Raw genomic sequence first — 16682 nt, 5'->3', positions numbered from 1 at the left:
TCAATCCAAATTTCTAGTTCACCTTGAAAAAACTCTGGTGACTATGGGCCAGGTGCAGTGAGGCGAATAGTTGGCCTCCCTACTGTTGCCATGTGTTACCTACCTGTCTAGTCCTGATAACCACTTCCAAGTCAAGAGCCACCTCCCTTCACAGGTAGTATTCTAAAAGCTCTGGGCCTTGGTGAAGGACTGAATGAGGGAAAGAGCCTCACTGAACAGAGGCCAGTTTTCCCCTCATGGCACATTCACACAGCAATCTCAGACCAGGAAGGCAGACCCTGGGTAGCACCAACCAGACTTGGCTCTCAGAGAAGGTAGAGGGTGCTCCACATTGAACAATGTTACAAAGGCCTCTGCAAGGCCTAACTTAAGAGCAACCACAGGGGTTGACAGGTAGCACCTACTCCTGAAAGCCAGCAGGGGAAAGGACAGACCTGGAGATGGTGGGGGCATGTGTTTACTTTGTCAATGGTGTGGAGCACTAAGGGGTCTGCTTCAGGTAGAAGCAAACTGTCAGTCTCCTGCTTGATGTGCTGCCTGAAAATGCCTTTCAATGCAGAAAGCTGGAATGAAGTTCCCAGTCCTCCTCTCCCTCCTTCCAGACCCATCTGAACAGCAGGCTACTGTTGAGAAGGGCCTGCTACAGTCATTCTCACACCCCCACACACCTACTGTGGGCTGCCAGGGTCTGTCAATAGGTCTTGTGTCCTCCAAGCTCTTGTGGCCAGGCCAAGCAGACAGGAACAGACTAAAGCAGCCAAGCACTACAGAAAGAGGGCTTTTGTATAGGAACCACATCCCTAATGCCTGTCCCCTTAAAAGTATAATCCTGTCCTTGCAAGTCTCAAGGCTGGAGGGACTTGGGTGCTCCATGATTACAGGGGGATGCTGGTCATAGGCCCCCCCCATCTTGCTACTTGAGTCTCATCCTTTCAAGATGACCTTAAGGGCTTTAAGCTCATCCTGGTTGAGAGGGTTCAAGTTAAAACCCTTCAGTTCCGGTTTACCTGTGAGGAAAAGACAATTTATGAACCAGCTGGGCCTCTTGCTGCCCAACCTACCACTGGCTCTGGAGCTAGGCCCAGGAAAGCAGCTAACACTGCACTAATGCTGCCAACTTGGCCTGAGATGTGCTGGGCCAGGCCTCAGATTCTGCAGTGCACAGGACAATGCACACCGACACTGCTCTTCGGCCAAGAACCTGCAAAGTCATGATTACTACTACTATCCAGAGACCTCAGATTCTGGCCAGACCTGTGACCCATCTGAGGTGCTTAAGTTTACCCAGATCTTCAGTTCTGACCTCTGAGGTCTTCTGAGATTCCCCATCCAAGCTACCCTGCTGCTCACACCATGCAAGATCATCCCAGGCAGTGCTTGGTCCCTAGAAAAGGAACTATGATAGGAACAGACCCCACAAACCCCCTCATCTACTCTCTCTGGACAGTCACAGACAACCACTGCTCACTTCCCACCGCCCCCAAGTGGCTTCCCACATCTGCCTGTTAACATTCTTTCCCTGGTTCACTCCCCTCCTGGTTTCCAGCCCCGCCAGGCCAATACCTTGAGCTTCAAAGAGGTGGTTAACTTTCACTTTCAGTTGTTTCCGGAGTTTTTCTATTTCTTTATCCAGGTGGTCCTGATCTGAAAAGTGAGGCAGAGTCACAGAATGGGGCTATTCTACACCAAGAGGGTCCACTCTCTGCCCAACACTTGGGAGCAAAGGCTGTAGCACTGAGAAGGAAAATGAGACCTCAGAGACCAGCTAAGGGCAGATTAACGCCTAGAGGGACATGATCTGCCTAAGCCCACTGAGGGCCCAGCAGGGCACCCAGTCTCAACTTCTGGTTCCTGATCTTTCTTCTGTTATTCAAAGTATGCTAGGTGGCTAGTGGATAGATTTTTACAATCCAAATACATCAAGGTGAGAGGCTTTTAGAAAAGCACAGCTGTAGAAACATGTGACCTATGCAGCCAATGAGACTGCCTACTGCTCCAGCCTAAGCTAGTTAGCCACCGTAGACAGGAAGGAGCAGCCTAACCATCACCACAGACTGCACCTGAGAAGTGGTAGTTTGATGACACAGGCACTTATCAATGCTTGATGAACCCCAGACTGTCCTGAGGGACAGTCTACCTGCGGAGTAACTGTGTGGCTAGTCTCACTTTCTGATGAGGAAAAGCTCTGACCGGCCATATCTCACAGCCTGGGCAATGGCTCTATTTCTCACAGTAAATAAGGAAATGTTACATGAGCTTGTCTAGCCTGGTGACATCCCAGAACCCCTGTAGGCATAGTGATTAGACTACATTTGTGGACCAACAGGGCCTAGTACCAAATCCTGAATTCAGAGACCCCCCTTAGCCTCTGGCCCACAACCCAGCCACCTTCACTTAACTACACCGCGTTTCAGTAGCATAGTAGCTGGAAACTTCTCCAGGCTGGTCTAGCTTCCTCTACTAGAATTTTGGTTTCAAAAAGTATAAAGACATCCTTTATGAACTGAGGCAACCTTGCTGATCCTCATGGTCCATGTTTTCAAGGATATAAAGGAGAAATGATATAGCCTGCCTTGTTCCTAGACAAGGACACTTTACACTGTTTCTTCAAAGAGTTTCTAGGATCTTGTGGCTTTGGAGACTTAAGGAGCATGCTGGTTGCCCAGATTGTGGCAGCCTAGGCTGTGGGAGCCCCCAGAGGCCTGCTTGTCTCAGCTTCCATTTTCTTGTAGTGCTGGGCATTAAACCCATGACCCTTCAAATGCTAGGAAAATGTTGCTAAGCTACACCCGGCCTCAGCCACACCTCCATGTTCAACCTGGTCTTGACTGTAAGACACATGAAAAATAAAAAGCTCACTCTGGGGCTAAGGAGTTAGAGCTGGGGCTCCTTAAGAGTGCTTGTCCTGCAAGCATGAGGACCAACTTTGAGTCTCCAAGTACCCATGTTAAAGCAGGGGTGCATGTGTCTGTCACCCCAACACTGGGGACAGAGATAGGTCCATCCTGAGAGCTCGAAGACCAGCTGAAAAGGAAGCTTCTGGTTCAGTGAAAGACCATCTGAAGGCAGTAAGGTGGAGAAGACACCTGACATCCTTTGACCTCTGCATGCACTCACCCAGCCAGCACCAGGATACTCAATGTGCATGTAACACACACACACACACACAAAGTTCACTTATCCAGGCCCTTTTCAGAGCTTTGGATGGCCTTGGCCAATAAGGTTTCGGCAGGGAGTGGCCCTATTTCCAAACAGAAAGCAAAGATCATAGGTGATTTTTTTTTTTTTTTAATTGGTCTTTTTGAGACAGGGTCTCCTATAGCTCCAGCTGTCCTGAAACTCACTATGTAGACCAGGCTGGTCTTGAACTCACAGAGATCTGCCTGCCTCTGCCTCCCGAGTGCTGGGACTAAAGGCGTACACCACCATGCCCAGCTAAAAGAAAAAACAAAACAAAAAAAAAACCCCACTGATTTTATTAATTTTATGTGTATGGCTATTTTGCCTGCATGTATAAGTGTACTGTGTGTGCAATACCCATGGAAGCAAGAAGGTGTCAGATCCTTGGAACTGGAGTTTGATGATATCTCTCTAGCAACTTACTTTGTTTTTTGGTTTTTTTGAGACTGGGTGTCCCTGTAGAGACCAACCTGGCCTCAATCTCACAGAGACCTAGCTGCCTTTGCCTCCCAAGTGTGAGAATCAAAGGCACGCACCACCAAGCCCAGCACCAAGCAACTTCTTAATAAGAAAAACAGAACCATATTTCAAGCTTAATTTGTTGAATTTTTGGTTATTTGTAACCCAACCGATTTCTCACAGATGAACAAGCACTATGCTAGACATGCAGACTGCTATCAACTGCACAACTCCGCTATGCAGATGTGTTTGTCAGATCCCTCTGCTGGCAGATGAGGAATTAGCCCTCCATGGCAGAGCAAGGATGAAAACCACGTGTCAACCCTGTAACACAGCTGTCTCTCATCAATGCCCAAAGTCTGACAGTACTGGATTATGACCCAGGTTAACGGAAAAGGTAGCCATGTCTGTGACCCATCCCCAAGAAGCCTTACCTTTCTCGATCATCTCCTTTGTCTCAGGATGAGGCATTTTGATAAACATGCTCCCAAAGCAAACCATCACATCTTCTGAAATAGAAAACAAGTCATTTCTTTAACAAGTTTTGTTTTTTCTTTTTAAAGCACTTTTAAAAATATTTTTTATGTATTATTTTTATTTTGAGTATGAGCGTATTGCCTGCATGTGTATAAGTGCACCTGTGTTGTGCAATGCTGGAGGAGGCCAGAAGAGGGCATAAGATTCTCTGAACTAGCATTTCAGACAGTTGTTAGCCACCATATGGATGCTGTGAATCAGACCTGGGTCCCTTGCAAGAGCAGCCAGTGCTCTTAACCACTGAACCATCTCTCCAGCCAGCAATTATTTTTTAAAACCACCACTGTCTATGTCTAGATGCTAAGAACCTAGCAGAACAAGATGGCGCCTTCATGGCATTTATGCTATAGCAGAGGGCAGGGAATAAACAGAGACCTTTTTTTCACACAGATAAGAACTGCAATGAAAAATAAAGCTGGTTAAGAGTAGTAAGAAACAAGCTGGTCAGTACTGGAGAAGGAAGAGGCAGGCAAAGAGAGAGGCAGATCTCTGTGAGATAGAAGCTAGCTGGGTCTACATAGTGAGTTCCAGGCCAGTTGGGGCTACAGGGAGACTATCTCCAAACAAACAAATCTAAACAAAAAAAGAGTGAAAGGAAATGTTACAGGAAATTGTTGCTTAGAATCGTAGTGCCTGGATGTCAGCAACAACCAAGAGACCAGTGTAACTCAATGAGAGATGGGGAGAAAAGGAATGATACGGGAAAGTCTGAGGGGCTGGATTATGTGGAGTCTTAAGAGGACAAACCTGGGTCTTAACAGGTGGAAGGTCTTGCACATCAGCGCTCTTCATTATCACCTGCTGCTGCCCATCTCTCCAGAGCCACCTCGTGCCCCACCCTGCTTTCGTACACTGCCACAGCCACCTGGCCCTATCTAAGGAGCCCAATCCCCTCCCTTCTAGACAGTCTCAACACCCACCCACAGCAACCCCATCTTCAGCTTTCTCACAATTTTCTATTATGCATTAACTGCCTCTTCTCATGGAGAGTGCAAGGGCAGAAGCATCACTTTTATGTGCCGCCCGCACTCCCTCAGCGCCTACTATCAATGAGGCATGAGCTAATAGCCTGTCACCAAAGTGAGCAGTTAAATCTTGAGTCATAGTATGTCAGACCCGCAACATTTGCTCTCTCCTCTCCACAAGCTGTTTTCATTTCCTATGAGGCTGAGTCATACATCTGTGGCCTTCTGCCTACTTTTTAATCAGGGACAATGAAGGCCTTCAGAAGAGGACCGAACAGGCTTTCAGGGCTGCCGTACGCATGCCACAACTTACCAGAGGCACTGAGGTCCTTCTGCAGGGCCCTGAGGCCCTCTCGGTTCTGATTCCTCTTGGTGTCCAGGTCCACAATCTGAAAACGGGAGCAGACTGGGTCTCAGCTGTCTCCTGTCCCAATCTGTCGCCTCTCTTGTCACCTCTCAACAGACAGGAAGCTGAGGAGACTAGGTATCACTTGGGGCTAAATTCCACTGTCCTGCCTAACATGAGCTGAAGTGTGAACGAATTTCTTTGCCTGCTGAGCTTCCAGATCCTCAAGACAACACTTAAGACAGGAGTCTGCTTCCAGAGTAGGTGCTAGGAAAATGTTTACTGGGAGTTATTTTGTATTATCCACTCCAACTGGAGAGTGTACCATAGTCACCAGGGAATGGAGTCTCCTCTGTAGACACTGATTAGACAGCCCTATTTCAACTATAGTTGAAAAAGCTCTTGTAGCTAATTCTGACCTAGCCTCAGCGAGGCTGGATGGAACAGCAGTGGCAGGGCACCACCATGACAGCCACTCGGGAAGTAAGGAGACAGTGAGGACTACCACTGCAGAGTGCTGGCTTAGGGAATGGAGTGCACAGGAACCCTGCTGCTTGCTTCACACTGGGCACTATTTACTCTGAAAAACAAAGACACAACCAGTAGTTACTTGGTAAGTTATGGAGCAAGAACTAAGTGAGCTAACCGTACTTGACACAGGATAGGCGCCTGCTGTATTCTGACCTGGGACAGCCTGCTGCAGTGTTTAATTGGATGGGCTCTTTCCCTAATCTCAGTGAAACACCAGGCCTTCTCATGGGAGGCCAGAGAGGGTCATGAGCCGATATGACAGCCTTCAGATACCCACTCATTCACTTCACCTGGTTCAAACCAAAATCATCTGGACCACCAAAATGGCTTCTTGCACTCTAGTAAGCAGCTAGAGGGACTCTTTTAAAAACCTAAATCCAAAACCCTTCTAGGCGGTGTACAGCTGTAATTCAGGAACTCAGGTGGCATAAGCAGGAGGATCATGGATTGTTCAAGTCCAGCCTGGGCTACTTGAGACTCGCTCTCAAAAGAAATCTAATGATACCCTCCCACCCAGAACTCCTTTCAAGGACTCAATACATTAGAACCAGGGCCAAACTCCCGGTGCGGATCTACAAGACCCTCCAAAACCAGGGCCCCGCCTTCTCTTTCCCAACGTCCTCATCTCGCCCAGCCACAGACCCCTCAGGCCCCTGTGGGTCTCTCGTCCTCTCGGGGGCCTTTATCAGGCGAGTTCTGGGAAACCGGCCAGAGCTGGAGCTCCACTAGACTACATAGGACCCAGGTTACTCCACCAGCGCCCGCGGTCCGCCGACTCCGGCCGCCACCCGGAGCTCCCCTGCGGCCGCGTCTCCCACCTGCCGCTTGTCGGACAGGACGGCCTCGGCGAGCTCCTCCACCTCCACCAGGTACCGCAGCACCCGCTCCGCCTCGGGGGACAGCATGGCGCCAAGCAGCTTGGGCCGCACCTCTGACGACCCTCTCCTAGGCGACGGTTCGGATCCTTCCGCGCACGCGCCGTGCTGACGCGACTTCCGCCGCGCCTGCGCAGTAAGAGGAAAGGCGGCGCGTAGACTCCGGCGCACGCGCAGCAGCGGGACGCCAAGGGGCAGGGCTAGCTTTGGGCGTGTGGGAGGAGCGCCTCCTGCCGGCCGAAGAGGCGCAGTCCACCGCGCTGCCTCTTACCCTCCAATCCCTGCAGGTAGTTCTTGGAGAACACACTACGTGCCAGGGAGGATGCAAGGCAGCTGCGAACGAAACGACCTTGCTCATTTCTTGGAATGTCATCCTAGTGAAAAACACTGAAAATGAATTATATGTTATTATATGTTATGGAAGGCAGCGATAAAGGGCTTTGGAGGCACAGAACTCTTTCTAACCTCTATTTAGCGAACACCCAGAAACCCACTATGGTGGTGAGATTTATATTAACCTGTGACATTTCTACTTTCCAGTTTACAAATCATGGGAAATTCCTCTCACTGACACTCTATGAGAGATGGAAAAGAAGTAGTAATCATTTTAGGTTTTGTCTGACTGTAGCCCAGTATCCACAGTAGGGACTACGATTTCCTGGAAACTGTCCACAGTGAGCATTGGAGTGCCCACATAGAATTGTGGTTCTGTTAGCTGAAAAGTGAATGGTGTGGGCCATAGGATCCTGAACTTTCCAGCGGAAGCAGAGGGACAATGGCTACCCAATAGGACTAGAGGACTGCCCAAAGCTTTCACTGTGCAGCTGCAAAGTTAGAGGCTCAGAGGAAGGTGAGGACTTGGGCCTCCTGCCTCCCAGATGCCCCTTTGTTTTTCTGTGTGGTACTAGGGCTTAGCCCATTACCTCTCCATGCTAAGCAATGAGATATATCCTTAAGTCTTTTTGCTTTATTCGTGTGTATATGTGGGTTGTATATGTGTATGATGTGTGCCTATAAGTGTGTGGGTTCTTGTGCCCATACCCATGCAGAGGCTGGAGCAGGATGTCAGATGTCTTCCTTACTTCCTTGAAACAGGATCTCTCACTGCACGAGAAGCTTGCCTTTTTGTTTAAGCTGGCCAGCCAATGAGCTCTGGGTATCTGCCTATCTCTGCTTCCCAAGGCTGAATTTACAGGTACACACAGCCATGCCTGGCTTTTTATGTAGGTACTGAGGATTGGCACTCAGCTCTTTTTTTTGGCCTTTTTGAGACAATCTTCTTGTAGCCACAGCTGTCTGAACTCATTTGATCTCACATAGATCCCACTGCCTCTGCCTCCCAAGTGCTGGAATTAAAGGTGTGCACCACCACACAGAAATATCAGATCTTATTCTTACAGAGGGAGCACTCTTACCCACCAAGACACCTCTGTAGCCCCCAAACCCAGCTCCCATGTTTACGTTTTATTCTCCCTTTTTGGCTCCTGGTCATTTAGCCTTTTCACACACTTTGCTTTTCTTAAATTTCAGAGCCACTTTTGTATAGATAGGATTATTACTGCTTGGTTTTGCAGTTGCAGGCTAAGGCCAGAAGGGCAGGTTGGGCACAATCTGAGTCTAGAGGGGCTCTGGTCTGCATCCCACAGCTGTCTCTGGACCGCCCTAAGAAGCCCAGAAGCACCTTCTCTTTGCCTGGATTTGGGCTCTGTTCAACGCCCAGAGTCAGAGCTAATTTTCTCTGCAGCTGCCTGGTGTGGGGAGGGAGGGAGCTTCATTAAGGATTCCTCATGGAGGGTGAATTTGTCGCCAAACCTAGGATGTTTTGTGTAAACACCTTCTGGTTCAAAAATGCAGGCACGAGCCGTGTGAAGGAAGTGGGAATGTGTGCCAAAGGAGAAATAAGCCTTACCAGGCATCCCTGAGGGCTGGATCCCAGCCCCGGGTTTCTCCATCTTAGGGCAAAAGATGTTGGTCAGGCTGACCCTTGACCCCTGCTGGGTGGGCCTACATGGGGAGATATGAAGAAAAGCCACGTGGTAACAATTTCTCAGCTCTGGCTAGCCCTCAGGGGCCACATCTAGTCATTGGAAGTTGCTGAGGAGGTCACAGTCATCTCCAAGAGTCAAGATGGTCAGATGAAGGACTCTGAGAGATCTCTGATACTTCAGAACTATTTATTTTATAAAAATGTATTGACTTCCCAGGCAATCCACCATGAGCAAAACCAGGCATGGTGCCTGTCCTCAGAGAGTGCCCAGGCTGGTGGATGAGGTGGACAATCAACAGGTAAAGGAGCAAATGCATCCTGTATCAGGTACAGGTTAGTGTTGCCAGGTGCCCCTGCAGTGCATGGGTGAAGAGGGAGTGATGCAGGAGCTGTTTGAAATAAAGTGGTCAGAGAGGGGTTCTCCAGGAGGCATGCATTGGAGCAGAGGTGTTCCATGTGGCTGTCTGGGAGAGGGAAGACAGTATAGCAGTGGGAGGAAACAGCAAGTGCAAAGACCCTGAAGTGAGCCTTTGTTTAGCAAGTGGGAGGAACAGTGAGGCCAGTGCAAGTGGAACAGAATGAGTGAGGGGGAGAGGACAAGAGATGAAGCCAGAGAAGGGAATGAGGCTTTGGGCATACAGGGGTAGAGAACAAGACTATATACTTCCATCCAAATCCGCAAGGCTCTCACTGGAGATCACCTGCAGCCCTTGATGCCCAGGCCTATGCTTGTCTCTGCTCACTGATGGGGAGAGTGGGGAGTGCAGGTGAGTTAAGGAATATAGGAATGAAGCCTTATGAAGAGACAGGAATAAGCATCTGTAGGGTTGCCTAGGAGGATACTGCCACAGCCATCTGAACAAAAGAAGTCATTGGACCTAGAGCAGTAGGGGAGTCGTTGCCGATGGTGGGATTCTCAGGGCCTTTGCACACACTCTCCATCAGCCTGGTTTAATTTTCTCCCACCCCTTTCCTCCTCCACAATCACTACATGTCTCCACTTCTCAAGAGTCCCCACAACTTGCTGGGTGTCCCCATCTCTGTACTTATCACATCATCTTTTTTTCTCCAACCATCTCCCTTTCTGAGCACACATTCCTTGGGATGGGGACTGCGAATGGAAATTCCCAGACAGAAACCACACCTATGTCAAAGATTCTACAAGGCTGACTGGTTAGAACTTTTGATTTTTAGGGAGTTGGGCTGTCACAGATCCAGAGCTAAATTGTCTGGGCTATCTTTAGTCCCCTTAACAGTCATTCATTGCCTACCTCTGTGACCTAACATCCTTTTGACTATCAAGTGAAATATTTGGAATATATTCTAAGCAGACCATTAGCTTCTACCCACCTCAAAAGCCAAGAATGTCACTAAATAGCATTAAAAACCTCTAACACTGGGGCAGGGCAGATGGCTCAGCAATTAAGAGCACTGGCTGCTCTTACAAAGGACCCAAGTTTGAATCCTGGAACCCACATGGGAGCTAACAACTGTCCATAACTCCAGTTCCAGGGAATCCAACATCCTCTTCTGACCTCCGCAGGCATTGTACAACACAGGTGCACTTATAAACATTCAAGCAATACACTCATATAATAAATAAAATATTAAAAAACCTCTAACACAGTTTTCTCTGCCTTGCTATAACTCACCTACATGCAGTCCCCACCAATGTATTTGATAAATGGATTGATTTATGACTTCATTTTGTTCTGTAATAAAAGTCTGTCCACAATGGAGCAATCATTTGAGGCAAGCTGAATCTATGTTCCTGAGCCATGATCTCTCATAGTTGGCTCAGAATAAACTCCCTTATTCCCTTTGAGATGAGAGCTGGGGTTTGTATTGTTAGGTCCCTGCCTGTCCAGTTCACTGCTGTGTCTCCAGACCAAGAGTGGTACATGGTACACAGTGGTACTCAGCCAGTGATTATGAGATGAGTGGGGTGGCTTCCTAAAGCCTCATGTATGAAGGATGAACGTAGCCAGCTCAAGGTAACTAACTCCCTAGCCCACGAGGCAGGCAGATGAGTCCAGGCTGGACAGTCACATGGCTAATATATCACAGGGGTGATTTAAGCTCTAGGAGGGTGGACTTTTGTTCTTTCTTAAGCAAAAAACCTCTATCTGGAACACTGGACCTGTCCCTACCACTTTAGGGATATGGCTTCTAGGGCTTTGGTATTGGGGACCATAGCCAACAGGAACAGTGCTCCATTCATTCTCCTTAGAGGCCTTTCCTCCCATTTCTCCTTGGGAAGCATGTGGCCTCTCAGAGGAGTGAACCATCAGTGAGGTGATCAGCCAGAATTGTAACAAAGGCAGTGTCTCCCCAGGTTAGACTCCTAAGCCCGTCCTGGATGCTAGAGTTGAGGCCAGGGAAAGATACAGCATACCAGGCCCTGTGGATGAGGGGAAGAGAGCTGGATGAGACACTATGGAGGGTTTTGAGAAAGTTTGAACATGATGCAGTTTATCAGAGAGAGCCCCACTGGGGCTGATGGGAGGATGGGCTGAGAGGGACAAGCATACTGCAGTTGTTGGAGCTGTGCAAGGGGGTGGGAAGTTGTTCAGGGACAGAAGGATGATACTGGGCCCTTGAAGAGGCCACTGGCTGCAGCTGCACCAGGAGTGGGAGAGGAGGCAGCTCAGCGTCTCAATGTTCCAGGCAGCCTGGGTGGCTTCACCAGCTCTGGCCTATGGCCAGTCCAGGCACCCACGCCCTTGCTCCTGTCTTGCACATGGGGTGTGTGCTGGCCTGGGTGGTCCCTGGCTCCTCCTTCCACTTCCTTTGTGGGCTTGGCAGGTGGATGGGAGTCTTTTCTCTCCCCCTCTGACCCAGAGAAGAATCCTTCCCATTCATGGGATTCTCATGTGCCCTTGATTCATCCTCCCACATCCCTGGATAATGCAGAAATCTGATTCCCATTGGATAGATGAGGACATTGAGACCAGGAAAGGGGACCATCCTGAGGTCATGAAGCCAGATGGGGACACCAGATGGGAGCATGTCTCCAATTCCCCATGCCTAGATTTTCCCCAGGCAGGAGATGGCTCCATGGCTTGACTTGCAAAATCTTAGGTGACCCCAAAGAGAGTGCAAGCCCAGAATATTCCAGGCCTCCTGGAACTGATCTTTACCAGAACCTCAATCCTAAATTCATTCACTTTATATTCTATGAATAGAGTCTCCACTCTTTTCCACGACTGAACCTCATGCATGCTAGGCAAGCACTCTACCACTGAACTATAGCTCCTCTTCTTACTTTTTGAGCCTGGGTGTCATTATGTTGCCTGGGCTAGCCTTGAACTCACTCTGTAACCTTTTCAGGTCTTGAACTTATGATCCTCCTGCCTCATCTTGTCTTGAGCTGAGATCACAGGCCTATATTAGGAAGCCCAGTTTAGCTTCTTATCAAAAATGAAAATACTATAGAGAAGGCCAAAAACTCTTTTTATTGTTTCTGTTTGTTGAGACAGGGTCTAGCACAGACTGACTGAATTTGATATGTAGTGGAGGACAATCTTAAACCTCAATCTTGAACCTCTGATCCTTTTGTTTTTACCTCCTGGGTTCTGGAATTATAGGCACGTTCCATGCCTGGCTTCAAAAGCTCATGTGATGGGGGCAGTGGAGCTGGGGACTGAACTTGGGGCCTTGTACATGTTACACAAGCCTCTACCACTGAGCTACATCTTTAGCCCTCCTAGACAGTTTTATCCTGATGGACCAGTGTGTGCTTCCCAGCTCAGGGCCATTACAAACAGTGTCCCTATGAGTTTCCTGAGTGTGTCTTCTCATGCTCTGTGTGTGTTTTTTGTCAAGTGTGTACTTATGAGCAGAATTGTTGGGTATGTTAAGTTTTTGTAGCTGTTAAGAAACTAGGGGGCTGGGGAGATAGCCCAGTCAGTAAAGTGCTTGCTGCACAAGCACAAGGATCCCTAGCACCCATATAACAAGCCCAACACAGTTGTGCATGCCCGCGATCCCAGTGCTGGGGAGGCAAAGACAAGTGGATCCCTAGAACTTGCTGGCTAGCTAGCCTAGCTGAATCAGTGAGCTCCTGTGTCAAATAATAAGGTGGAGAGAGATTGAGGGAGATATTGACCTCTGTGTTGACCTCTGGCCTCCACATGTATATGCATCCATACATATATAACCACAAGTACATGCTCACATGTATATAAACATGCACACACACCACACATACAACACACACATCAGAAAAGAATCTGAGTCTGCATTTTAATCTATGTCAACATTACTGAACTATGAGCAGTGTTCAGCTTTTTTGTTTTGTTTTCTATTCCTCTGATCCATCCATATACTCTCTGTGCCTCTGCATCTCCAGAGAACTCCAGGCCCACTCCTTTCCCTCAGCCTTCCCTTGGTTATGGACATCTGGGATGCTTTCTCTTCCCATCAACACATACAGGACCACTGGGACCATCCTTGCCTTGCCACAGGATACACACAGTTCCTTTTCCTAAATATGGCCGCCTTCCTCTCTGAAGCAGCTGTCCTCATTCACAGACCTTCCAATGAGGCAGAACCTTGTCAACATCACATAGGCCCACATTATTATTGTCAATATTAGTATATGTGCACATGCACCATAGCATACATGTAGAGAAGACTTCCCTTACATGGGTTCTGGGCATTGAACTCAGGTCATCAGGTTTGTACAGAAGGCACTTTTACCCTCCGAGCCATCTCACCAGTCCACACACGTCCATTTTCCATGGCTTGCCATCATCATGGTTGTTGCATTTACTATTCTCCTGTGGACAGGCATGCAGGCTGCTTTCTGTCTTTGTGCATTACAGGAAGTGCTGGTGCGATGACCCTTCAGTGCACTCTTTCCTGTCTTTGTGCTCAGTTCCTTTCCCTTTATCTTTCTCCACTCTTCTTGAACCCAAGTCCCCAAAGGTGCTTCCCAGTGTCGTTGCTTAAGCAGTGTCTTCTGCTAGGCATGTCCTTTGCTTTCCTTCTCTACTTGATGTTCATTCTCTCCTTAGAGACAGTCTTCCCAGAACCCTGATCCCCCTCAGGCCAGCCTCTTTTGAGCTAGGCCTTTTTTGCTTTCCAGGATTTGGCATTTTCACCAGCACAGGAGCCCACACAGGACACAGACTCTGAGGACTTCTTCTCAGGGGTCAGGGACCTCAGAGGGGGCTCCAGAGAGGTCTGTTGAACGACTAAGCATAACCATGACCCAGAGGAAGTTGAGGGTCCAGTTTGTTTGCTGTTGACTGTTTTGAGACAGGGTCTCTTGTAGCCCATGCTGGACTCAAACTTGATGGGTAGCTGAGGATAACCTTGAACTGATCTTGCCTTCACTCTCTGAGTCCTCAGATTATAGACAGGTCCCTCTATGTCTAGCTTAATGGGGTGCTGGGGGTTGAACCTGGGGATTTTTGTATGCTAGACTCTACCAACTGAGCTACAGCTCGAGCCCCAGGATCCAGTTTTTTCTCTCCCTTGTCTCTTCTCTCTTCTCCCCAATCCCCTTATCCTTACGGGTGCACTCCTTCCACTCTACTAAGGAAAAAACAGAAGAGTCAGGAAGTTCCTTCTCGAGTAGGGATGGATGGAGCAACCCTTTATGGAATGGGTGTTGACATTCCGGACAATTACTATTAAGTGCCAGCACTGAGAGGCCCTGGGGACCTACTGGTATACAGGACAGGCCCAATCCTGGGCTACATGGACTTGCAGCCATGAACATGTGATTGACATTTGTTCATGTACCATTTTCTAATTTTGATAATGCTCGAATTAAAAAAAATCTCATAGTCCAGTGAGATTGTGTAGAGGGTAGTCCTAAATTAAATCTAGAGGTGGGGAAGGCTTCTTGAGAAAGTGACATTTAAGCTGAGATCTAAGGATAACTAGAAATAAACTGAGCAAATGGAAAGCATTGGAGATCCGTTTGGGTGCTCTTCTATGTTATATGAAACAGTGGCTTTCAGGCTGTGCCTTGCCCTGGGTGACTCCATTTTACAAGCAGTATTTGGCTCCACTTTGAGTGCAAATATCAGAGGAAGAATGACTCTGCATCTTGGTTATACACATAGGGCCCACCACTGTGTAGCACTAACCATGAGGCACAGACTGACGACTTAGTCCTACAAGAAAAAAAACCCACCCATAAACTTATCACAGTAGACTGAGAACATATGGGCACATGGGCGGATTAAAACCACATCAGAAAAAAAAAAGTCCAAGAACCGTTGAACACATCAGAAGAATGAAGACTACATCTTCACCTGGACCCCATAAAAAGGACACCTACCACCAGGGTAGTGACCAGCCTCACCACCCCACCAGCCTGTCATCTGACCATCCAGTGTGGTGTGTGCATGTCAAAGGACCAACAGGCAGACCTCCCAATGGCTTCAGCTCAGCACAGTGGTCTGCATTGCTTGACTACAGCCTACTTGAATCGACATCCATCTGTCTATCCATCCAACTGTCCAATCTCCAAAGATCCAACTATCTGGATTGGTCCTGTGCTTCTTCTCTAGGGTCTTAGGGCTCTGCATGCTTCTGGCAGCTCTCGACTTGAGTGTGCTGTTTTATCTAGCCACCTACAACAGTGTCAGTTCTCTGCCTTTGCCTCTAGTAAGACATCTCTGAACTGTGTGGAGAGCCACAGCCTCCGCCGCCATTACAAGATGGCGCCGGTATCCGGACCTTCTTAAAAGTAAACATCCTGCCGCACCCATAAGGGGCGTGCACAAGAGCCTGCTTTCCCCCGCCTCCTCCCGTGGCGTGATCTCCAGCAACCAATCCGCTTCTTATACGTCATAAATGGGACCTTTGGGGCATATATAAGCAACAGCTCTCCCACTTCTCGGCGTCTTTGGTCTTCAGTCTTCAAATAAACTGCTGCAGAAGGATCCTGACTTGTCCTCCCGCGTCGTTCTTGCCTTGCTGGCGAGACGGAAAGCGGTCGGGGACAATGGCCGTCTGCTGCGGACTGGTATTTCTCCTATGGATGGTCTGCAGACTCAGAACCCAAAATAAGCGAGACAAGGTGGTTATTGCGCATGCACTTGCAGCCCTGGAACATGGGGCTTCCACTGACGTGTGGTTGACTATGCTCAAGCAATAGATTGCTGACAAGACAGCTCTTGCACGCCCGGAACCTAGGTTCACTGCACTGGGCAGAGTGTCCAACACAGCACCCAAAGAGGGTTGTTGAATAAGGTATCGCACAGGGGGTCATTGTCCCGCTGAGAGACATGTCGTTCCGCATAAGGGTTGCCTGCCCGAGTTTCCCTTTCCCAGAAAAACGGCAGAGGACAGGTTGGGAGTATCCTGGGCTCCAGAGTAGACCTAGGGATGACTCCCATACATGGTCTGATCAAGATTTTAACTGGGAGGTTCGACCACTGTCTCTACCCTCTCATTTTGGGAAATCTATTTGCTTCATATAAAGTAAAAAGAGGGAGATGTGGGGAGCCGCCTGCCGTCCCTGCAGACGCCATTACAAGATGGCGCTCACATCCGGTTCATGCTGAGCAGTAAATAAGTCAGTACGCATGCCCGAAGTAATTTTCCACCTTCTAGTCTCTGCCTACCTCGTGGCGTGATATGGGCTGATGAGTTTGCAACCAATCAAGAGATGCCACGTCCAAGACGGGCTTACTAACCTATATAAGGGCTGGGTGTCCGACATTCGGGGTCTTCGCCCTGTAAGCTTATGCTCTCCCTCTCAAGATGCATTAAAGCTTTTCTGCAGAAGGATCCTGAGTGTGCCACGTCGTTCTTGCTGGCGAGACGATAGCGCGGGACAG

General features: G+C 48.7%; 1 protein-coding gene across 1 annotated transcript; it reads right to left on the bottom strand.

Moving 5' to 3' along the window:
- Positions 1-790: 790 nt before the first annotated feature.
- Pdrg1 (p53 and DNA damage regulated 1) lies at positions 791-7011 on the bottom strand. Its single transcript, XM_008829385.3, has 5 exons — positions 6837-7011; positions 5455-5530; positions 4074-4148; positions 1564-1644; positions 791-1007 (listed from the first exon to the last, which is right to left on the bottom strand). Exons 1-5 carry the CDS (start codon positions 6921-6923, stop codon positions 925-927), a joined length of 402 nt encoding a protein of 133 aa, XP_008827607.1. The 5' UTR covers positions 6924-7011; the 3' UTR covers positions 791-924.
- Positions 7012-16682: the final 9671 nt, after the last annotated feature.

The sequence above is a fragment of the Nannospalax galili genome, unplaced genomic scaffold (assembly GCF_000622305.1).
Source record: "Nannospalax galili isolate Female #2095 unplaced genomic scaffold, S.galili_v1.0 scaffold1714, whole genome shotgun sequence".
Lineage (NCBI taxonomy): Eukaryota > Metazoa > Chordata > Mammalia > Rodentia > Spalacidae > Nannospalax > Nannospalax galili.
This window is presented reverse-complemented; position numbering and strand designations above follow the sequence as displayed.

What these genes read in the sequence shown, in the direction of transcription:
- Pdrg1 (XM_008829385.3), bottom strand. Translation starts at nt 6,923, where the DNA reads ATGCTGTCCCCCGAGGCGGAGCGGGTGCTGCGGTACCTGGTGGAGGTG. An exon ending in GAAGGACCTCAGTGCCTCTG is followed by an intron (nt 4,149 to 5,454) that starts GTAAGTTGTGGC and finishes TTTCTATTTCAG; the next exon opens with AAGATGTGATGGTTTGCTTT. An exon ending in AAAGGAGATGATCGAGAAAG is followed by an intron (nt 1,645 to 4,073) that starts GTAAGGCTTCTT and finishes CTCACTTTTCAG; the next exon opens with ATCAGGACCACCTGGATAAA.